The following is a 25,244-nucleotide window of genomic DNA, read 5'->3' as shown; positions in this document are numbered from 1 at the left end:
CTACAGCAGGGTTGCAAGCTCAATATTTCAAAAGGGATCAGATTGCGCCTCTTTGTTTACTATAGTTTCTTTAGGTTTAATATTTGAACATTCTCAAATAGAACCGGATTAAGTTTTAAAATCAAAATACTCTTACTCAGTTCTACAAACGATTTTCATTCCAATAGGTGCGGATTCTTGATCCAGGATAAAATACGAGTTTTAATTTAAACACTATGAAAGTTGAATGAAATATGAAAAATTAACTGAAAATATTTCCAAATTGATAATCAAATTGATAAATATGGTTATTTAATCATTTTTTTTTTTCATACCATCCTCAGTTCAAATTGACAACAACGACACCTCGGTGACGATGCTGGGAGGCGGCCTTCCGGGCAAGTTCATCCTGGACCAGATGCACTTCCACTGGGGATCTGAACACACGATAGCCGGCGTCCGTTACGCACTGGAGTTGCACCTGGTCCACCACGATGCTCGCTATGATTCTCTGGCAGAGGCTGCCGCCGTCAAAAATGCAGTTGCCGTCATCGGGGTCCTGTTCCACGTGTCCAACCAGGACAACACCCACCTGGATGTGGTTCTGGAAACCTCGAAAGACATCCGGGACGAAGCCGGCAAGGCTTCGGCCCTCAAGGGCAAACTTTCCCCGCACAATCTGCTGCCCCGGAATCGAACTTCCTTCTTCCGATACGAAGGTTCGCTGACTACGCCCACCTGTGCCGAGTCCGTCATCTGGACCGTATTCACCGAAAGCTTACCCGTTTCGCTGGATCAGGTTGAACTGTTCAAATCGATTCACGACGCTTCCGGTCACGAGCTGGTCAACAACTACCGATCCCTGCAGCCGCTGAATGCTCGAGCCTTGGTCTACACCACCGAACTGGATCCAGCTGGAGGTGATGCTTCCGTTTTCCGGATCTCGCTGGCCACCCTCATCGGAGCCATCTGCGTTTGCGTTCTGCGATTCTCTCTATAAATGTTCAAAGAGATATCTTCGTAAATAGAAAGATTTTAGAAAACTCGAGGTGCTTATAAAGCAGAAAACGTTAAAGCAATCTACAATTTACAGTCTTAAAATGAGAGATGCCTAAGTAATGCCAAACCAACTTCGAAAGTGTGATTAGAATATAACAAGAAAAAAACGAGATGCTATATTATATTTAGTGTTTAGGAGTGGCCAAGCCGCGCATCCCCCTCTTACTTATGTAGTAGAAAACCAAAAACCAAAACGAGTACAGGAAAACTTCTGCGGCAAACTCCCGCAGATGAGCAATTATCTAAGTAATAGCTAATAACTACAGAAAAAGTAACAAGCATTTAATGTTTCGAATTTTAAAAAGAACGCTCAGATTATTATCGTTAGAAGCTGCTCTGCCAAGGGTCCGATAGAGATTTATGTACACAAAGAAGTGATAATGTAAGTGTTAGAGTTTATTGTATAGTTTTAGTTTATCTTTTAAGTTTTATGGTTTAATAAACGATTGAAGAAAACTGATTGAGTGTTTCTTAATGTTTCTTCGAAACCAGAACCATTCTTTGATTATACTTAAATGATGTCATTTTTATCTTTTGTCAAGATAACAATCGAAAGGATAATTTCTCTTTAGGTTATCGAAAAAAACTTTAAGATATTTTGGAAATCGTTATCATAATTTGTTTTTCATTTAACTTAAAAACTTTTTATTAAGACAGGCAAATTTACTAATCATATCCGTTAAAACCTGAAAAATAAGATACGCTCTAGTTTGAAATTCCCATAATTTTTGGTGAGATGTTATTAAGTTGAGACTGGCTGATTTCATACTATTTTCTTTCAGTAAAAGTATATATCTAAGTATCTAGAAAATTATCCTCTGTTTACAAGCCTGACACACATTTACGATTGCGACCTTCCGAGAGTAAGGTACTTCAAAGTTGATTCGGCTTGTTTTAATGATGTTTAAATTAAGCATTTGAAAATTCACACTGGTTCCTAGAATTTAATTATTCGAACTTGAACATCTGTTTGTTATTTTGACAGTCTCTGTAAAATTATAGTGATGCTATTTTCCTCAGCTTAAAATCATTCCAATTATATAGAACTACTAACTGACCCGGTGTGCTCTGCGACACTTTCCAAAATAATTAAAATTTGTTAAAATAATTGAAGTTTAGTTTTATTTCTTAGGCAGCATTTCAAACCAAATTTCAACATAAATAAGAAGCAAACGCTGATTTAATAATGTTTTCTTTAAATTGATCTCCTAATTTATTTTTCAAGATCTGAATCTTTTATTCTGTTTTTAAGCTTCATAGAGTTTATAATGATGTCAAAATGTATGTTTTAATGATATGGACTCCCAGCCCTTTCCTTCTTCCAATGCAAGAAGTGCTCAAGAACTACTATAAAACCATTTTTATTATCTAAATGACGTAACATTTTTCTTTATTCGTCTGATAAGCTTTTAAATTATGGCAATTGTAATATGAATAAAAACTTGCCTCCTTCTTTCCGACTCCACTCAGAAATAAGGGAGGGTCTGAAATTATTCGTATGCAAACAACCACTCTTCCTTTTGCTCGATAAGTTCTCGATTAATGCCAATAAACTTGTATGGAAGCTCTGATTGATTAATAAGTCTTCAAGCCATACATAGCAATTTAAATGGAACTCGCTCGCGCAAAAGTGCAAATTAAATTCCTTTGGTTAAACATTTATATTCGACTGAATCACAGCAATTTTCACTTTTTTTGTGCTGAGGGCCCTTTTTAAGACTTTTCAAGATTTAAACTTACTAACCTTATCTGTTCATTAGCAATCGATTGATAAGCAGATTTACAAAAATTGAATGGATAAAAAAAATCTTTTCATGCTTCAACGGTGGTATGAATATTTTCTAAAAATTCTCATGTAAACACAGTTATCAAAGTTTCTTTTGCTTCTATTTCAAAAATTCAATCTAAATTCAATCAATCTTAACACTAAACGTACCGAGGTGGTCAAATGACGGTTTTTGAACATAAAATGATGATTTCGCCTTATATAACTTTTTTTCGCAAAATTAACGACAGCACTATTTATATTTTTAAAATGCAAGTATTTTTGCGTTTTAAAATTTTTTCTAAGTGTTGCGGTTTTCGAATAACGCATGTGGTATACCTATTCATACCGCGAGCGGTCAAATGACGGTTTACACTGTATTCGCTAAAACTCTCTTGTTTCTCTACCGATTTCTACATAGTTTTGAAAAGCTTATAATCAAACTCAAATATGTTTCTCAAACAATTTTCAGCTACAGTCAATAATTTTAAAGTTATTTAAAGTCCAAAAAAAATTTTATGAAAAAACATACTTCAGGAAAAAGGCTGTAAATCAGTTTTTTTGTAATCGAAAAAAAATTCACTCAGTGCCTTAGAAAGCTGAAGTTAGAAGCTATATGTTGCATATGTGGAAAAAAAATTTAAATTTTTTTTTATCATGGCTACAAAAAATGTAAAAAAGTTGTGTAAAACCCGTACTTTTCAATCAATCAACCGCCAAAGCTGTTCCTGTTACAGTATAAAAAATTTAAAAAATGAATTGGAAAGTGGACATAATTTGTCACATTTTGGCATCTTTAGATTTTTGAAATACGAAATACATAATTTATGACGACTTTTCAAAGGTAGCTGTTTTTTGAACTTTTTTATCAATTTTCTGAGACAATTCCTATATCTAAGCTCAGCTTTGAACTGGATTTTGAGTACGTTAACGTAAGGTTTAGGCAATAAAACTATATGCAAAAGATAGCTAATTTCATACCGGTAAACTAGTGGTGTAACTGCATTGGCGGTGCAATGCTTGACAAAAATATGATAAATAAAACAGTGAAGTAGTTTCTGAATTTTGAGAAGTCAGCACAAATTCTTGCTTGGCAGACGGGCGCAGTGGGTGGTAATATCTCAAAGCTATTTTACACACGAAGACGGATGAAAGGAAACGAAAAAACAAACAAGCACAGATAAACAGACAGGACACTTAGAGGAAAAATCCAAAAAATTATCGCAAGAGATTACAATGCCATCTGGTGTCGGTATTGCCTACCAATCAGTTTTATCAAAAATAAAAGGATCGAGGTAGTCTGAGATATTGTGATGTTAAAAAAAGTAAACAAACATATATTTTTTTTGGACTGAGATTTTGTCAATTTTCTTCTAAATTTGATTTTTTTTCGCGGGTGATCGAGACATCCCATTTAATTGAAGATCAGGGAACAAGAACTTGCACAACTGTTTTCAAGAAAGAGTGCCAAATGATCATTATTAACAGTGCTAGTGCTTGTGCAAGTTCTCGCTAGTTAGTTGAAACCGAGGATATTATAAACTTCATAAACGGCAGCAGCAATGTAGGAGAGGAAAACGGAGCTTCATCGTTCACAGCTAGAGTCTCTTCAACCGGCTTAATTTCAATCACAGCCGTAGCGTAATGTAAATTATTCTAATCACAATTTTATTTTCTAGGGTCATATAATGGAAATTAACAGCTAAATGGTCCGTCCTTGAGTGCGAGGGAATCCCATCGATAGATACTACATATTTGGTTTCAAGATGGTTCGAGTCGACGACCGAACCAACTAATAAAACATCGAACATTCCTCCAGCCGAAACTGATGAAGATTTATCAAATGGAACTGCTGAAATGTGAATAAACATTGTGTTTGAAATACAACTATCATTTACAAAAAATTGTTTTTGATCTCATGTATTTCATTTTCTTTCATTCTCTTGTAATTCATTTGAGGGCTCGATTTAGTTATAAAATATTTATCGAAATTTTAGGTGTTTTTTAAAGATAATTTATTTGATATTTCAAAAAATATATAGGTCTCATTTTAACAGGATTAAAATTTGTCAAGTGCGTAAGTTTTCGTCGGATTTAAACTTTTGAGGTATTTGTTTTTTTTAAATATATGTACTTTTTATCCCCCTTTCATTGATGGAAGGGGGACGAGGGAAGGTTGTTTCGGGTTTCAGCCTTTTTTTCGTTTTGAAAATGCGGTCCTCCTAATTTATCTGTTTGTTTTTGGGCTAATAGCAATAGCGTTGTGGCCATGTGACGCCGGATTTGAACCGTCTGCTTTTCCGACTAGGTCCGCCGCAGTCTCTGGAGGCATGTACCCTCGGTCCGGGCAACCGTTGTAGGTGGATCCCTCGTCGTCTTCGGTGACGCAACAGCTCCGGCAGAAATACCGAAAGTCGTCCCTAAATTAACGATTTGAAGGCTTACTGTTTAACAGTCTTCCAAATTCATTGAGTTCCCATGTCTTATGCGAAAAAAATCATCGGCCGCGAAACGGAATACGACCAACTCATCCGAACAACTCTGAGGGAATCCTAAAAAAACAAATACGCAGCCTGTTAGAAGCTCGGTCCTGCACGAAGTCAGGGAATTTTACATACCGATAGAATGAGCCTTTAACTGATGTACCTACTAGTCTGATGATTTCAGCTGTTCGTTGCGGTTAATTTTTTAACGTTGTGACTTAAAAAATTATTTCTTTCAGAGTAGGAATCAAACAAACAGAATAAAAACAAACCGTTTCAAATTCGTTTCGCTGGATAAAAACAAACGAAAATAAACATTCTATAGATACCATGGTGATGAAAATATTATTACCATTATTACACAGCTACCATGATGAAAACTTAGATTTGCTTCTTAGTGATTCTAGTGCACTCTCGTGGCGACATTGCCTAGCTTCCGAACAGCTTTGCGAAAAACGAAAACCGAGTGTCCCGTCTGTTTGTCTGTGAAACAAGCATTAGCTCAAATTTTCTAGTTTTTATTCCAGAAATATATTTATTATTTATGTCAAGTATTGCACCGCCAATGCAATAACATCACTAGAACCGGTATGAAATTTGCTTTCTTTTCATATAGTTTTATTGTCTAAACCTTACGTTAACGTACTCAAAATCCAGTGCAAAGCAAAATTTAGGTGTAGGTTTTATCTCAAAAGAATCAAGATTCATAAAAAGTTCGAAAAACAGCTACATTTGGAAAGCCGTCATAAATTATGTATTTCGTATTTCAAAAATTTAAAGATGCCAAAATGTGACAAATAACGTCAACTTTCCAATTCAATTTTTAACATTTTTCTGCTGTAACAGGAACAGCTTTGGCAGTTGATTAATTGAAAAGTACGGGTTTCACATAACTTTTTTACATTTTTTGTAGCCATGATCTAAAAAAAAATTCCGTATATGCAACATATAGCTTCTAACTGCAGCTCTCTCAGGCACTAAGTGAAATTTTTTTCGATCACTAAAAACTGATTTACAGCCTTTTTCTTGAAGCATGTTTTTTCATAAAAAATTTTTTGGACTTTGAATAACTTTAAAATTATTGATTGTAGCTGAAAATTGTTTGAGAAACATATTTGAGTCGAGTTATAAGCTTTTCAAAACTATAAATTTGGTAGAAATCGGTAGAGAAACAAGGGAGTTTTAGCGAAAACGGTGTAAACCGTCATTTGACCGCTCGCGGTATGAATAGGTATATACAAAGTGTCGGTATGTTTAGTGTTAATTCAGATACACCGGATACATTTACCATTCAGATACATCTAAGAAAAATGTGTAAATCTTTAAAACAAATCAATTTTCGTTCGTTGCATAACTAAATCAGTTCTCAACAAACTCTTAGGGAAAGTGAAATATTCAAAAATGTTGACAAAAAGATACTTCTAACCTCACATTTGTCCCGTTTATTGAAGCAAGTGAAAACACAATGCTATTTCTGAACTTTTTCATAGATGCGTAACATAGTGTAAAGGCTTTGGGATGAATTTAATACGTTTTTTCTGCACTATAAATTAATGTTTGATACTCCACTTTTACTGAATGCTGTTTTAAGCAAAAGACCTCCATTTACAAAGACATTTAATAATTTTGAATATCAACTTCGGGTTCAACACATGATATACCCCTTTCGGAACTTTCTCACATAATGCTGAATCCTTCTTACGCACTTGAATTGTGTGTAAATAAATAGTACAGTGTTTATTTTTAACACAAAGTAATTCTTTGAATAATCAACGGTTTTGTCAACTATCAATATGATAATAATGTATTTTGATGAAAACTGTTCAAATTTATTTTTATCATTTTCTCTTACTTCGTAAATATCTCAAAAACGCGTAAATTTTAAATTTTGAAAAAAACGGGTTGGTAGTTTTACCGGCAGCAAAATGCTGTCAAAATTTTAAATATCCGATTACTAGTAAATGAGCTATCAGCAAAAGAAAGTGTCCCATTTTTTTAAAAGAACAAAGCTTTAGGCTTCATATCGCCACCACGTCCATTGAAAATATGCTTAGTTGAGAAATACGTACTGAAATGTTAGCACATGGAGACGAAAAACAAGCTCCCCAAACGATAGAAAATTCGCAAAAATGGAAGCCATGACTTTTATTGGATTCAAATAATTTCAAATTTAATTATTACGGACAATTAATGTGACTTTGTTTTTTTTTTATTTGATTTAAAAGGATTCCTACAGGATGCCCACAGAATATTTTAAAAAAATCATTAGAATCGGTTGGGACATTTCGGAGGATTATTTGGCAGAATGGATGCTAGGCCGAATGGTCATTTGGCTGAATGGTCATTTGACTGAATGGTCATTAGGCCGAATGGTCCTAAGGCCGAAAGGTCGTTAGGCTGAATGGATGCTAGAAGATCGTTAGGCCGAATGATCACTAGGCTGAATGGTTGTTAGGTTGAATGGTAGTTGGGCCGAATTTATGCAAGGCCTTTAAGACATATTATCGCTTCTTTGCATGTTAGGCCGATCAGTAGTTAGTCCGTATGGTCGTTAATCCGAATAGTCATCAGGCCGAATGGTTATCAGGCAGAATGGATGCTAGGCCGGATTCGACTATGTAGCTTTGCGACCATTCGGCCTATCGTCCATTCCGCTTTACGACCATTCGGCCTTATGAACATTCGGCCTATCGACCATTCGGCCTAACAGCCATTCGGCCAAACGACCATTTGGCCCTACGACCTTCCGGCCTAATGTCCATTCGGCCTAATGTCCATTCGGCCTAATGTCCATTCGGCCTAATGTCCATTCGGCCTAATGACCATTCAGCCTAGTGACCATTCGACCGAACATCCTTTCGGCCTTTCGTTCTTTCGGCCTTGCGTCTTTTCGGCCTCACAGCCTTCGGCTGGATAACCTTCGGCTGGATAACCTTCGGCCGAATAACTCATTCGGCCTAGTGGCCTATTCAGGCAGATAGCTCATTCGGCCTAACGTCCATCGGTCGAACGACCCAGCCTCATTGCTACTAACACTGCTACACAAGAATTTAAAATAACAGATAGGGTAGGTGCACCATCCTCCGTCGTATCCCTCTGATTCGTCTTAATACATGAATGCATGTTTTAGAGCCGAAAAATCACTTTCCTCCTTAATTAGCTACTCCACATGATAAACTTACGCCTGGGAGTTCATTCTCTATCACAAATTTATCACTTTTAAAACTGTTTTTTGAGATATTTGATTTTGAAATCGGAGATAAGTGCAAAAAGTCTATTTATATTAAAAAATTACTTGAATGTATTCAGCATTGCTTATAATGCATGGTTTTAAATGAACAAAGAATTGATGGCTTTTTTAGCTAAGTGGTTGGTGTTTTACAAATTATTCACGACCAGTTCAGTGCATAATTTAATAGACGTTGGGGTGCACGCAAGAATATCTCATACTTTACACATATGTATTTAACGTTCAACTCCAATGACATTGTTTCTTTAAAATTTTATATTTTGAGATTTGATTTTTTTTTTTTGTTCTATTATCTGATGACATTAAACATTTTCTTAAGTATTCGATACATAAGACACATCAATTCTATGAAAATAAGACTGTTTGAACTTCTTTCATTCAAACTGCAATATCTCACATACGACCAAACGCTTTGCTCTACAGAACGGTCACTGAGAAATCCTTGAAAACTAAAACTAAAACTTCTCCAGTTTTCAGAGATTCTTTGAATTGGAATCAATTACTACTCGAGGAAAACATTTCAATTCCTGCACAGAAAACCTCGATTTCTATTTAATTTTAACGATGCATGGAAAAACAATGCAATTAATTTTCGTTGAAAGTCAAAATAACCAGAAAATTTGGATAAATGTATCATTAAAATTTTGAAATTAGAATTCATGAGTCTCTATTTTGGATTTCAATACAAGTTGAGATAAAAAATCGATAAATATGATTTTTTTTACATAAAGTCGTTCAAAATCCAACAAAATCGAACCTGCTTATATTCTGATTCCTACCATATAAGTTTTGAAACTTGACTCATCTTTGCTTAATTTTTATAAATTCTCAGTGAATTTGCAACAAAAGATGTTTTGTCGTTTTTGACATATTACAGTTTGAATGGAAAAAATCCAAAAAGTTTAATTTTAGTGGAATTACTTTACGTCATTTCCCAAAAATTTGAACCCAAAAACTTGCATTTAACTGACTTAAATGCAAACTTATTTGCAACTTTGACAACAACAAAATTTTAGAATAACGAAGCGTCAATTTCCGAAAAAAAAACCTTTTAGCAAAAACTTTTATCGCTCGTAAAAAAACACTAATAGGTGAGCTGAACCGGTCTAATGCGCATTACACGCATCAACGTGGCGTTGCTTTGTTTCGATATCCTTCGCCAGGGTTCCCACATGGATAAGAATACACATGTTGACAAAACGCAAGTGTGATTCTCCCTCTCCTCAAATGTCTTACTATTCAGTCTCATTACGTAGAAAAAACATATAGGGTAAAATACCTAGATTTCGACAGTTTTTGCTTGATTTGACAGAAAAACCATGTAAATAAACTATTTGACTAAAGTTTTTCATTTCAAATATGATTGGTTATATGAATCTGACTTTTTTCTTCATTCTCTACCTTTTTTATTGATCATAAGTTTCAAAACAACGTTTTTATTATCCTTTTACGAAAATTTCTCGATGATCTAGTTTTCGACATTCAATTTTAGTTTTCGACACAAAAAGTTTTAGTTTTCGACAAGCATATGTCCACCTCCTTTGTTAGCTCAGCAATATGAAAACTTGCGTATCGGAATTGCTTGTCTACTTCACGGCGTTTTTTACACCATGGAAACAGTATAAACATACCAAAGAAGATGGGTGTCGAAAAATAGATTATTGGGTAAATTTTCAGCGCTAGTTTTCGACAGCTCAAAAAACAGTCGAAATTTCATTAAATTTTAGCGAAAAGTTAAAATAAATTACCGAAAAGATAAATTTCAGAACCTTATCCATCCATTGATTCCTTTTATACAGAGGAAGAATGACCAAGATGGTTAAAATCCTCTATAAATAAACAAAATAGAATAGAATAGATTCCTTTTATGTTGCTTTCAATCAAATAAAAGGGATTTTTTCGTAATTAAAAATCATTCTTATTTGGTTGATGGAATTGAATATCACAGGTGATTCAGAATGTTACTTTTGAATTATTGATTTACTACAATTCAATAACTTATTTGGAGAAATTTTTATATTCAACGTATACTAAAGTAGGAGAGCAAAAATAGAAAAATATGAAGAAAGAAAGCTTGAGTCACCAAACAGAAAGATAAGTCTTTCATTAAAATTTTGTCGAAAACTAGCGCCTGTCGAAATCTAGAGTATCTACCCAGTACTATTAAAAATGTTGACGTTCTTTCAATATGTGCAGTTTCTGTGTAAATTTGTGCATTGTAATTTGTGGAAAATTTATGTATGAATGTTATAAAATCTTATTTTACAGACAAATCTTGGATCATGGCAGCCCTGTCCGTTGGAGAGTGTGTTGGTACAAAATACATTTGCAGGGTCGATTCAATTTGTGAGGTCTAATATTGTGCTGCCTACAATTGCCTTAGCCAAGCAATGGTACCTAGCTACAATAACGCTACCTTGAGATTTCTTGGCAAGACCATTTTATTACGACTTAGATCTCATTCGAACTTTGCAGTTATCCTGCGCGGTTGATCCGTGCAAAGTAAATTATAACATTTGCATGAACCGCAACCGCAAAATTTCAAATCTATTCCTCATGAGGAAAGAAAAGTTTGAGACAATTTCGGTAGAATTTAATAGAAGGTATAATATTTTGCTGCCTGCAGATGCATTAGCCAAGCAACGGTAGACCTTTTTACAATAAAGCTTTCCTAGTTTCATGGCTTATTGCGACTTGAGAGAAAATTTGCTATTATCCTGCGCGGTTGATCCATTTGAAGTAAGCTAATGCCAATTGCATGAACCGCAACCGCAATTTTTTTTAATTTATTCCTAAAGAGGGTGGAATAAATTGAGACAACTTCGGTCTCCTTGTACGACGGATGTAAGGACCTGGTACGACAATGAGGGAACTTGAATGTGGAAAATAAATCATTAATTGGCTCAAAAGTACGTAATGGATTTACCTATTTCCTGCATAATTATTTCATAACACAATATTGAAATTATAGTTCAATGAATGAATGACAGTTTTTAAACAACATGGAAGGCAGTTATATTGAACTAATGAAAAAAGCTTCCTTAAGCCGTTGTCTTAGGGGCCCCTACCCTAATAAAATTGAAAAAAAACTAAACAATTCGAAATTTAGCTGATCTACTTGATCAGCATCCGAAACTTTAAAACTGTAAAAAAAATTAAAAAAAAAACAAATCCAATTGAGAAAATTGCAAATATGTTTTTATAAGTTTTAGTTTGCAATATCAAAAAGGAAACTGAGTGGCTCCAGAGAGTGACTTTTTTTTTTTTTTTTTGTTTCGATTATAGTCGTTTTAACATCTGTCATTCGCGACTTATATCAACAATGCAGTTGGCGTACAGTCAAAAACTTATCAGGTACAACTGTGATTACTCTTGGGCTCGATCTCGGACATCGGCTCAGGAAGTTCGTGAGAGTGACAAAAATCAGCCAATCCGATCTGCAATAACTTGTTAGACAGCTAAGTTATAGTCAAAACAAATTTGCCATTTTTTGACAGTCGTACTATTTGGTGATAATCATCAGGAAATTATGAAACTTTAGCTTAGGTTCTAAAGCAGTTAGTCTTCAAAAATATTTCAACAAATTATTCATAAAGCGAGTTCAACTCATTAGCTTACAAATTAACTTACCAGATAAACATTGCGTTGTTTGATAACAGAGATACACGTGAAATAACAATGCATGTTTTAGAAGACTGAACCCAACCTTTTGGCAGTTACACCATAAATACTACAGGTTAACCTCAACTTTTTGGACGATGACTTAAGTAGCTATTATATACATTTTAAGTACATTGCAAATTTTTCGCACAAAATTAAACAAATGTATTTTATTAAGTATAAAAATGGATTCGAATACAACTCAAATTTTGAAATTTGGTCCTCCCCACCCTGAGATGATCGGATTTGAATTTTAAGTTCAGTTTTTGAAAAATGTCCCAACTTTAAGCTAAATTTAAGTCATATAAAGTAAATATTAACATTTGGCCAAAAATATACAAAGAAGGTTTTGCTCACGATCTCTTGAATGAAATCAAAAGAATTCCGATATATCATAATATGGCTGATCAAAATTTTCATGTTTTTGAGGGGGTGATCCAGAACTTTTGGCCGGCAATGTATGTAGCAGTCTAGCTAGTGTTTTTTTCCGGTTGTTATGGCGATAAAATAACGATATTCTTGTACATTAAATTTGTAGATCCTAGGCAGGAAAATAATCCTGAAGCAATTAAGTAAGAGGTGCAAAACCGCAGGAAGGTCGGCATTTATAAGTGCCACGATTACGCGGAAAGTGGGGTGTATACAATGATCAAAAATTAATATGAAGTAGGTAAGTAACCACCTACTGCTAAATAGTGCTCCTTGTGTTGCATTGTGAAGTACAGATCTCATTCGATTTTGGAAACATGCCCGTACATTTTGTGTTGCCAAAATCGGTTTTTTTCTCAACTTTTTTTTAGATATTTTTTTCAAAATAACTATTATTATAATCAAAAACGTTATTTTTAGTTAATTTCCGACCAGTTTTAGTCATTTTTTATTTTTTCCATCAGTTTTTTGATGAATTTTGCACTTTGTTGTTGTGTTTATAATGCTTGTTTTCATTTGTGATATTTGCTGTTTTGTCATTTTTCATCATTTTTAGCAGCTTGTTGTCATTTTAAGTCATTTGTTTGAATTTGTTTTTAAATTTTTTTTATTTTTTATCTTTTTGTAATTTCTGAGTACTTTATAGAATTAAAAAAAAAACTTTTGTTATTATTGTTGCATTTTATCACCATTTAAGAACATAAAAACGTATTTATGGTGTTTGTCTAAATTAAATTGATACTGCTATAACTAAAAGGTAATGTTGTTTCTAAAAACCGTTCGATTTTGGCACATGTGCCAAAATCGGATGTTGCCAAAATAGAATGTTGCCAAAATCGAATGTTGCCGAAAACGAACGGAGCCTGTACTTTTATTTAATGGTTCTAGTTGAAGTTAATAACAAAAGCTTAGTGAAATTTAGTTATTTAAAAAAAATCGATAGGTCCTTTGAATAGACTTTTATTTTAATATGGACAAGATTTTTTTATATTTATTCAGAAAATTTAGCTGGAAAAGCTAAAATTGGAGTTAAAAAAAACAATGAAAAATATTTTGGTCATGTTTCTAAGATATGATCAAACTGGAAACAACCCGGATGTTTTTGGCTTCTAGGCTCCAGATAGATAGATAACGCAAAATCATGCAACTGTCAAGCTGCTTCGCAGATGTCAGGCATTTTCTCACGGCTAAGCAGGTGCTAGCATCTTAAAATCTTATCACAATTGGTATTGAATTCTTCGAATAATTTCCATCCACCTTATCTGAAGTGATAACAGCAGCATCCGAAATTGATTTTGATTTGTTTTGCAATTTTTTTCTCTGAGTTTCTATCTTTAAATAAAACAATCGATCAATGTAAAACACAAGCGCTCGAAGGCAAATTATGTATGCCACAGTGCATTGTTTTGGTTCATTGATGATAAGTAGGAGGAGGGTGTTTTTTTCCACTGTCGTGTGTTAATTATCGGGAAACTGTAAGATGTAGCACAATTGTGTTTTTTTTTTCCTTCAGGTAGGTTACCACGTGACATTCTCTTCTTATTTAGTTACTCAGGAGGACAAATAGACAAGTCTTCGGGAATCTTTCCAGATGACTTTTGATATAAAATGGGATGACATCTGAAGCGTGGCTTCTCAGTTGTTCACCGTTAACATTGCCATTCGGAAGAATATTTTACAACTGTCTTGAGCTTTCGTCTCAATCCAAAAACGATGAGTGGACACTTGCAAGTAGGTAATTAAGTCAGTAGTCTAACTCGTCTATTTCTGATTGTCAAGAGTTATTACTGGCGTAGTTACTTAGTTAGGTACTCGCGCATGTACCGAAGGCTTGAGGCCTTATCGCTGACATCCGTAATCCTCCTGGTGAAACAAAATTAATTAAGATGGATTACCTTCTTTTCGGTTTTTTTTTTCTTCTTTAAATCAATCAAGAGCTAATCGATAAAAATCAAAGTCCCAATTGGGACTCAAAGTCAATACCTATTGGCACCTGCGCTAAGCCGGACATAAATTTACCTTCTATCGGGTTGTTAAAAAAATTTAAACCAGGATAGAATTCGTTGCGTCGCGAAACGTTGATATCGATGATTGATTGACTATGTTGAACTCTTTCGTTAATCAGTTGCAGTTGCTCCGGTTGGTGATTGTTTTGGGGCTAGTGTCTGGAACTAAAGCAGCGGCGTCATGGCACTATCCGACTCCGGGTCCTGATGGAAGTCTCCAGGAAGAAGATCACTGGGGCGGGACTTGTGATACTGGACGGCGGCAGTCTCCCATTGACATCAACAGTAAAGCGGCAGTGAGGGGAGCCTATCCGGAATTTGATTTCGATGGCTATGACGATGCTCTGACGGGTGCTTCCTACATCAACAATGGACATACCGGTAAGATCATTGAAGAACACGTACGAATGCTCTACAGTTACGGCTCGCAAAACCATCTAAAGTTTTACATCTAATGGGGAGTTGAAAGGGATTAACGGGTGGATTGAAGGAGATTTGGGTAGAAGGGGAGCTTAAAATAACTAGATTTCTGCAGAGAAGGAGTCATTTTTTCCTAGATCAACTTAGAACCAGTGAAATTTTATCATTCTTTTATGGACGATAGTATTAGACGACGTGAATTAAGTTTCATGATCAAACACCAAAAATTTTCCTTGAATTCTAGGTTCATATGCAAAAATGCAGAAATCTGGAACTCATACTTAATCTATAATTTCACATAATATTGAGCAAATTTCCGGAACAGATCACAGAATTTGGATTTATTTTTTCAGAGCTCTCAATTTTTTTTTTATTTTAAAAATAAAAAACAAAATTTGAGTATACTTTTAAGTGAAGGTTATACTCTCCAAAATGTTGTGACATAGGATGGATACAAGGCCGTGCGAACGGGGGGGTTTTAGGGGTTTAACCCCCACCCCCCTCCCCCTCCATGGAGTTGTTTTCCAAGTAAAATTTTTCAGTTCAAGAAATAAATTTGCCATAGCAACGGGAAATTACTTCATCTCAAAAGGTGTTCTTAAATAAGTGATAACAAACATTTTAAACAAAATTTACTCGCCTTCGGCAGTTTTCAGTCCTTTATCACTCTAGGTCTAAGACAATGCATCCTGCGACAGTACATGGCTTTATGAATTGATACTAGTTTTTAATTGTCAATTCCGATTTAAAATTTAATATTAAACCGTATCTCGTTTTCTTGGTTTTTATTAAGAAATTTATTTGAACAAGTTCATCCATTACGTTATTACTAATCACTTTGATAATAATAAAACACTTTTATATCATAACAAATTGAATGCTGATATTCTTCAAAAGGTCAACCAGTTTCAATATCAACTATAATTTGCGTTTACTGTTGTTCTAAATACTCAACTCGACATTTATAGGATTTTGATAAATTACACAAGGCTACAAAATTCACATTTAATCTAGGTGTAAAGATTTTAAAAACTAATTTCGATTAATTTTGGTGTCTTGAAGCTTTCGAAAATATGCAAAAAATGTTTAAGAAAATACTGCACTTTTCTGATAAAATTTTGAAACATGTCTAACAAATTTAAAACAAAGGTTTTTCCCGAAGACCGTATGTCATTTTGACTCCTGCGAAAAAAAAAACTTAATAAAGTCTTCTTTTTGTTCACTTTTCCCAATCTTGTAAAATAATAGATTTCAAACGAACTTTTAAAGCTATGTTTACTAAATTACATTTGAGCTATTTTTGAAGCAGAAGTTAAATCGTTTCATCAATTGAATTCAATAAATAAGTTCAAAAAATGTATGACTTTTTTATTGAAAAAATGTAAATATTTTATCTAAAACATCTTGTTTTGAATCCGTTAATTTACCGAGAAAGCTGAAATATTTTCTCGTTGTTTATTTTTTAACACATGAAAAGACCTCATTGATGAAAGTTATGTTCTTTAATTAGGAAAATTTTAAGATGATTAGAATCCACGCAGATTGAAAGAAATGAAATTAGGCTGGAACAAATATCAATTTCTTCTTTTGTCACCCCCCCTTCGAAATTTCCAAAATCTCGAAGGCGGGAATAAATAAAGTTCGAAGTATTTTAAGTAAATTTCAAATAAAATTTCAAATATCCGAAAGATTTCAAGACCAAGAACCAAATTTTGGAAGATGGAAGTTAATTCACATTTTGTATTATTGATTTTATTGAATTTGTCGATAAAAAAAATACTTCATTTATAGGTTTTATGCAATAATACAGTATGCAATTTGGTTGCATACAAGCTTTCGTGCAATTTATTTGTTTTTCGCATTATTTCTTATTGTAACCCGCCCCGCCCCCCCCCCCCCTCGCGATGTTTCAACTCAAGAAGGATTTGAAATTTGTTCCGGCCTTAATGGATATAAAGAATTTGCGAGTAGAACTTGATAATTTTTTTTTTAACTTGATAAGAATCATTTATTTTCATATCCATAAACTTGAAATGTTCTTACTAAAAAAAACATGACTTTTACCGATAAGGCTGATAAATTGAGTTACAATTTAATTTAATTTCCAAAAAATTAACCCAACTTTTAATATGTTAGTCTTTATTTTACAAGTCTAAATTTTTGTGTTGTGAAAACATAATCTTCTTGGAAGCTCAAAAATCTAAATTTTCAATAAGAATAACCTTGTTTCTAGCTTGAAAACTTCGAAGAATGATTCGAAGTAGCAACTTCAAAGCTTTATCTTAAGGCGCAACGTTGACTCAATTACTATTTGATTTTCTTAGTTTTTCTAAAGCTTAAATTATGACAAACGTTTCAACTCCAGATCACATAAACGTTATCACAAAAAAGTTAAAGTGGTTTTAAGTTTTAAGTAATTTTTTAATCTTCAATCTTGTTTATTTAAATTTCACCAATTACCACCGTTTCAAAAATAATTACAGATAATTTTTATGATTTCAGATAATTCAACCCTCCAGAACTGCTGACAAAATTTGCCAGCTGCTTTTAAAATTCTGAGATTAGCATATATTTTTTAAAAGCAATATTAGCACCACTGAAACTGTGAAACGCTTAAATTATGTAGTTATATATTTTTAAATTGAAATTGAAAAATTTCTGAAAATTATTTTGTATGGGAGGTCACCGATCAAATATTTTAACATTTGGTGGAAATGAACTCGAACAAGCTTTTCAGTCTGGCATTTTTGGTATTTCTAACTAAATTTCAATTTCGAAAAACCCCCCCATGGACGTGTCATTCGCACGGGCCTGATAGGATATGAATAGATTTAGATTCTAAATTTTATAGCTTCAATGAATCCATTCCGGTCATATTTAAAATTCCAAGTCTATAAGCAACTCAACATTTGATTTTAAAATCCAAGATAGATTTTAGATTCAAAGTTCTAAAGATATATCTATAGAATCATTTTTTAAATGAAGTAAGCATCCAAAAGCAGAAATCCAAGCGCAACAAATTCAGAATCAACATTCAACAGAAACAGAAGAGAAATTTAAAGTTGAATCCAATAGAGATATTCTTTTTCCTTAATTTCACAATTGTATTAAAATTTGAAATCAGAAACTGAAAAACTGAAAAAAGAATTTCAAAACTTTATCTTCGAATCTCTCTGGACCAAAAAATCATATAGAAGGTGTAAAATACTAACCCAAATCCTAAATACTTGCCTGATTAGTAGATTTATTGAAAAATCTTGAAATTAAAAATCATTCCAACAATGTTAAGATCATTATTCAAATTTGAAATAATCTTCACACGAATACGAGATTAATTATTCATGTTAAAATTAATTTTAAGTCAAAATATGGCAAATTGATAACTCTAGTATTGATTGATACATAAAACGCTTAAAAAACCAAATTTCATAATTAAAAAAAAAAAAACTTTAAAAAAACAAATAAGGACGTTTCTAATAAAAAAAAACAAGTGATTTTAATTTATTCAGCAACTTGTGATATAAACAGTGTGTAAAATAACAACAATCGATTTATTCCTTCAAAATGCCAAACTTTATAAACAAAAATAAAAATAAAACTTCAACTTTTTAGTTATAGTTGAATAAAAAAAAAATTGATGGATTTCCCACCGAACAAATATGTTAAGTTCTGAATAGTTTCAAATTTTGTTATTCAAAAGCCAATGCATGACAAATTTCAAGAGCGTAATAAAAAATAAGAATATTGAAGGAAAAAAAATGTATTTATCTATGCAAAAATTGGAAAAAGTGGATTTTTTCAGCGCGAGTCGTTCAACGAGTACTGAAAAAAAGTTTTCAAATACCCTTCAGATTCAAGTTCTTCAATCAGAAAAAAAACAGATTGTAGTTTGCACTTTCAATATAAAACAGTGTCGAAAAGTCGCACTTTTCAAAACTGTTTTGAAAACTGTATCGAAAAGTACTTCTTTTCGATACTGTTTTAAAAAAAGTAGGCCTTTTAAAATCCAAACATCGTAACGAAAAACTCACATTTTAGTGCAAGGTTGCAAAAAAGGACATTCTTGTCCTTTATTTCTTTTCTGTTTGGATTTCAATCTTTTCGTAGCCAAATTAGTCTTTTTTTTATTCAAAACTTGCGAATTCCAGTATCAATTTCTGTCTGAGGCCAATTTGTATTATTTTGAATGATATGTATATTAAAAAAAGATTTATTGCCCAACTTATTCAATTCAGAAAAACGAACATTGGATCATTTTTCAAAATGTCATGAATCTCCACAATAACGGAAAACAACTTACTCGCAAAAGGTGGTTGAAAATAAATGTCAACTAACATGTTAGAAAATTGGCTCGCCTCCACCGGAATTTAATCCTTTATCACTCTAGAGTCTAGACTCAAGTAATATCATTTAACAGTAACATCATATCAAGTCAACAAAATTGACATTTTTCCGAGTTTCAAAGAATTTAAGAGTTAATTCTAATTAGTTTGGGTACCATGAATCCAAATTTGCAATCTGCTTTGTTTTCGAAATAACTTTTAAAAATAGGTTGAAAATCATCTAAGAAATTTTTGAATTTTTTTTCAAAACTGTTAAAAATTTCAAATTTTTTAAAAGAAAGAGGTTCAAAATCAATCATCAACTTTCCCGAAGACCGCAAGCAGCTGAACTTCTGCGAAAAAAAAGTTATAAATTTTTTTGTTTGCTTTTCCCTATTCTGGGAATTTTAAATATTTTTCAAGAAGTTTAGAGCGCAAAAGTCAACGAATTTGTAAAATTAAACAAAACCTTCAGTAATGTTATCTCAAAAACACTTGTAAGAATATCATTTCAAATTTCTTTTTAAATTCTTAAGATTTGCTGTATCTTTGAAATTAGAATATCTAGGCAAAATATATAGATAGTTTGATTGAATGGAGTAAATTAAAAGTTAAAACATTCAGAAACATGGATTTCATGTAGGTTTTTTGGATCATCAATTATGAATTAGTGATTTTACTCTGTTCTGATTCATGTTTAAGCTTCTTAACACAAAATCACCCAAACTAGAGGTGATAGATAAAATCTGAAAAAAGAACGTGTTCAAGACGCCAAAATATTCAAAATCAATCATTAGAATATTGGCACCAAAAATGCTGTTCCCTTGAGTAATAACATTTTGTTTATAGTTTTTTTAAATCGTAAGATGATTTTATTGAACAAATTTGCTTAAAAAATATTGATAAAACTTGTTGTATCATCTTCATGTTTTGTTTTGATTTTAAAACAAATTTACTGAATTTCAAATTCCAACTTCTCAACATATTTTTTTTAAGTTCGTCTTTGTTCATCAATTCTGAAGATTTGTGTTCTAAGAACTTAATCTTCTTGGAAGCCAATAAGTCTAAATTTTTAATAAGAAAAACATTGTTTGTACCTTTAGTCTATTACAGAATTCGATATTTTAATAATATAATATTCAGAACTTAAAATTTGAAACCATAAAACCTGCGTATATATTTTTTTATTTATTTTTTCCAATTTCTTATTGATTATTTAAGACACTAATTTTCCCAACCTATAGTTTGTCAGTTTAAGCTTTCAAAGATCAATTGAAATGTTGTGTTTTAAATATAAAAAAAAGTTGTCATTGTGAACTTCAAAAATGAACTTTTTAAGCCTTTTATTTTGATAACTGGAAGAGTTAAGGTATGATTGTGTCTTTGACAGGACTGTAATCACCGGAATTGAAACAAAATTAAATATTTTCTTCTTTTTATCAAATAAAATTTAATGATGAGCTATGTGTTTTGCTTTAACTTTTTAAGTTCAATAGATTGAATTCAGTTTCAATTCGAAATTTTAATTTAATTCGTTTTCTGAAAGATATTGATTTCAAAATTTGTGGACGTAAATTCAGAATAAGGAATGTCATTTTGAATAATTTATTAATGACTTACCGGAAAAAGCATCGATTTGAAATTTTGAGCCGCATAAATTTCGAATCGTAACAGTAAAATTTTATTTATCCAGTTTGTGTGATGCTCATAAGTAAGAAAATTGTTTTAAACATTAATTTCCTTATTTATTGTGCATTTTTGGTATGTATTGTTGTTATTTCTGGCAAATTTGAATTTGTTGTTATACTCATCACTTTTATTCAGAAAACCAATAAAAGTTGGCCATTACCCCAGGGTACCTGTTTGAAAATCACCAAAAAGAAATAAGCCTTTTTCAATTAATAAACAGTATTCAAATAGTTTTGAATTTATAGAAAAATTCTTCTTCTCCAGTAACCAAATCCAATTTGAATTCATATTATTAACATGTAAACTTTGGAATTAGCTATACACCTAATCCATTTCTTTAATTAAAAAATTCTGAAACAAAATGTGGTACCTACTCAGAAGTTTTAAATTTCATCTTTTGTTATTTAACGCCGTAGCATTACAAAAACATGCTTCGTAAGGTTAATTCAATATTATGAAATACATATGCCACACACTTCTACTCCTCACATCGGTTTGTTTTGCGAGCTATACCTTTGTTTAAAAAACAAACCAAAATTAACACGAGCATTGTGAAATTTTACAGTTCAACTCAACAGAGGAGCCGATTCGGAGATTGCCATCAAGGGCGGTGGACTGCGCGGCAAATACATCTTCGAGCAGATGCACTTCCACTGGAGCTCGGAGCACACCCTGAATGGAGAACGGTATGGACTGGAGGCCCATCTTGTTCACCGACACTCAAGTTATGGCTCAGTCAACGAGGCGGCAGTCCAAAAAGCTGGAATCGCTGTCCTAGCCGTCCTATTCCGGGTCACCGACCAGTCCAACGAAGTCATCGCACAAATTCTCAACGATACCAATTCGATTAGAACTGAGCCGGATCGTAGCATTCCGCTCCAATCCAAGCTGGAACTGGAAGATTTGCTCCCCAAGAACCGGGATCGGTACTTCCGCTACGAAGGTTCCCTCACGACTCCTGTTTGTGCGGAATCCGTCGTTTGGACCGTGTTTCCCGAAACCGTTCCCATCTCGCTGGACCAGGTCGAGCAGTTCAAAACCTTCCGGGATGACGAGAACCACGAACTGATTCTCAACTATAGGCCAGTGAAACCGCTTAACCTGAGAGTTCTCGTGTTGGTGGATGACGTCGATCCATTGGAAGCATCGACGGGAGCGGCCCCGCGGAGCTTCCCTACTGCTATCAGTTTGTTGTCGATGTTGCCGCTAGTAGGACGACTTCTGTTCGCCCACAAAATTCAATAGATCATAAGATAGCTTCGTTGTTTTTAAGTGACACCAGTAGACTGATAATTGTAAGATTTCAAAACCAAAAAAATGAACAATTCACAACAATAATATGTACATGTGTCGTACTTTGGACCACGCGACAGGTCCCAAATCGAAAAAAATTGGCCCATCCAACTGTATCTAGAAATACATACATCCCTAACAATCAATCAATGGTTGACTGCACCCTCTCAAATATTGATGAGCTGTACCAGTTTTTTCTAGCTCAAATAACGTATGATTCAAAATTAAAAAAAAACATTACATCGTTTTAAAAATTCTAAATTCTTTGAAAGTTTCGTAAAAAATCCATCGCTTGGACTAGACCAACTTTTTTTTATAATTTGTGCCTTCAAATATAAATTTTTCTATTCAACCTAACGCTCATAATTTATACAAAAAAAACTTTTTTTTTTTTATTAAGGACCTTTTTTTACATTCAGGTCGATAAAAAAAAACAAAAACAAAAACTTTTAATTTCTCATTTTTAAACCAAATCGTTCAAATCTCTGCAAAACTACTCAAAATTTGATTTAATTTCAAAAGGAATTTTATTAGAAAAAATTTTTTTCCAAGGAATTTTTTAAATAAACACAAAAAATATCTATTGAAACAACCATAGAAACTTTTGGCATCACTGTAAAGCATTTTCATGAGTGGAGGTGTTTTCTATTTGGTTCATTTGTATAAAAGACAGATAGTTAAATTATGTTTAGTTTAAAAGAAAGGGAAACTCTCTAACATTGTACTTCTTTGTTTACATTTTATGAATAACTAGCTGACTCGGTAAACTTTGTTTTACCCGGTACTTAATGAATCGTTGGAAAACATTTACACTTATTTAACTTCTTCGTGCCCGCGAATCAGTTTTTATGAAAATCGGCTTCAAGTTGTTCGAGTTTTGTCCCGTTTCTAGTTGATTTTTATAGGAGCCCCCCTTCCATAAAAAGTAAAAATCTCGAAACTACTATACAAACCATCTCTGGTCCGAAAAACCCTCGGATACCAAATTTCATTTAATTCCAGCCGACCATTCATACGTGATGGTGTTACAAAGAAAACGCCTCCATTTTATATATACCTAAGATATTTTTGGGGTTAATTTATTCAAAAAAATTTTTTTTTGTTACTGCGTTATTTATACAACTTTGTGTTCCCGTTCTCGATTATTTAACTTCTTCTTTTTTTTTATCCGTTTAGAGTCTGCAAATATAAGCACCATTAAATTGTTTTGGTCTATAAACAAAAGAACCATTTTATTGTTGCCTTTTTAATTTTGTTAGTACATATAAACTGAGCTTTTTTGTGCCTATTTAATTTCGCAGAAATCTGTGAAGCCATGGAAAGAAATTCAACTTAAATTCAAAAAAAAAGAATACCTGAATCTTACCTTATCCAAATTTATTTAAAAGTCCTTCATCCATAACTGACACAAGAGATCAACTTCAGCTCGAAAACGAAAAAGATGTTTTTTATTCTATAACTAGCTGATCCCATACGAACTCCGTTTCACATTTAACGACGATCACTTTTTCTGTCGTATGCTACTAAATTTGAAATCAGGTATCAATTGACCGTGCCAAAAAACCCCCGTATATGAATTTTCGTCTCGATGCGATACAAAAATATTGCAAAAACAAATTTATCAGTCAATACGAAAGACCCCCTTTTTGTCGTTTGATTCAAATATTGAAATCAGAAATCAATTGACCGTCCCAACCCTCGTGTATGAATTTCGACTCGATTGTTGCTTAAAAACGGAATTTTTGCCAAAAAATTAAACCCCTTTCGGTGGCCTTTTTTACAAACTTAGAAATCGATTGTTTTTTCCTCAAAACTTCCGTGTGCTCATTTTTAAATCAATCCATCATCTACATAATAACGTCAATATCACGAAAAACAGTGAAAAGTTAATATGGACAATAACCCTTTTGGCGGACCCCTGACCCAAAATTGGATAATTGGAATCAATTGTTCGTTCTTAATAATTCCTATGTGCAAATTTTCACCTCAATCCGATGTACAATAACCTCAATATCACAAAAATATTGAAAAGGTATCATGGATGACCCCTTTTGTCGGCCCCTTACACTGAATTTGATGCCTCAAATCGATTGCAAGTCATTAAAAACTTTCGTGTACCAATTATCATCTGAATCCGATGTATAATAAAGTCAATAAAGCAAAAATAGCAAACAGTTAAAATGGACGACCCCTTTCGTTGGCCCCTCACACAAAATTTAATACCGGCAATCGATTTCCCGTCCCCAAAAATATCCGAGCGTAAATTTCATTCTCAATCCGATGTATAATAACGTCAATATCACAAAAATAATGAAAAGTTAATATGGACGACCCCTTTTGCCGGTGCCTTATATCATAAATTTGACACCTAAAATCGATTGCACGTCGTTAAAAACTCTCGTGTACCAATTTTCATCTGAATCCGATGTATAATAACGTCAATATCGCAAAAATAGCGAAAAGTTAATATGGACGATCCCTTTTGTTGGCCCCTCAAACAGAGTTTGAAACCTGAAATCGATTGACCGTCATTAAAAACTCTCGTGTATCAATTTTTATCTGAGTCCGATGTACAATAACGTCAATATTGCAAAAACAGGACGACTCCTTTTGCCAACCCCTGACCCAAAATGCAATTCTTGGGATCAATTGCCCATCTCTCAAAACTCCCACGTGCAAATTTTCATCACAATCCGACGAAAAATAACGTCAATATCGCGGAAACAATATTTGTCTTGTATGGACGACCCCCTTCAGAAGGGGTCATCTGAAAATCTGAAAACATTTTTCATCATTCCTGGTCCTAATGAGCATCCATGCCAAATTTCAACTCTCTAGCGCTTAAGACGGCTGAGTCTATAGAGGACAAACAAACAAACAAACAAACCC

At 33.2% G+C, this 25,244-nt stretch overlaps 2 protein-coding genes across 3 annotated transcripts in view; both read left to right on the top strand.

Moving 5' to 3' along the window:
• LOC129739141 (carbonic anhydrase) overlaps window positions 1-1,451 on the top strand; it is a 52,424-nt gene extending 50,973 nt beyond the window's left edge. The window contains exon 4 of the mRNA XM_055730547.1: window positions 324-1,451. Within this exon, the coding sequence (XP_055586522.1) occupies window positions 324-979 (656 nt within the window). The 3' untranslated portion in view covers window positions 980-1,451. The remainder of the gene's footprint in view (window positions 1-323) is intronic.
• Window positions 1,452-14,260: 12,809 nt separating this feature from the next.
• LOC129738767 (putative carbonic anhydrase 3) lies at window positions 14,261-22,400 on the top strand. Of its 2 annotated transcripts, XM_055730047.1 has the most exons (3): window positions 14,261-14,356; window positions 14,751-15,012; window positions 21,628-22,400. In XM_055730047.1, the coding sequence occupies exons 1-3, from the start codon at window positions 14,339-14,341 to the stop codon at window positions 22,305-22,307; spliced, it is 960 nt and encodes a 319-aa protein (XP_055586022.1). In that variant the 5' UTR covers window positions 14,261-14,338; the 3' UTR covers window positions 22,308-22,400. The 2 variants fall into 2 exon arrangements, with proteins under 2 accessions (XP_055586022.1, XP_055586021.1); XM_055730046.1 differs by lacking the exon at window positions 14,261-14,356 and having other exon boundaries at window positions 14,585-15,012.
• Window positions 22,401-25,244: the final 2,844 nt, after the last annotated feature.

This window comes from Uranotaenia lowii, chromosome 1 (genome assembly GCF_029784155.1).
Source record: "Uranotaenia lowii strain MFRU-FL chromosome 1, ASM2978415v1, whole genome shotgun sequence".
Classification (NCBI taxonomy): domain Eukaryota; kingdom Metazoa; phylum Arthropoda; class Insecta; order Diptera; family Culicidae; genus Uranotaenia; species Uranotaenia lowii.
The sequence above is the reverse complement of the archived record's forward strand: the minus strand, read 5'-3'. Positions and strand labels throughout refer to the sequence as shown.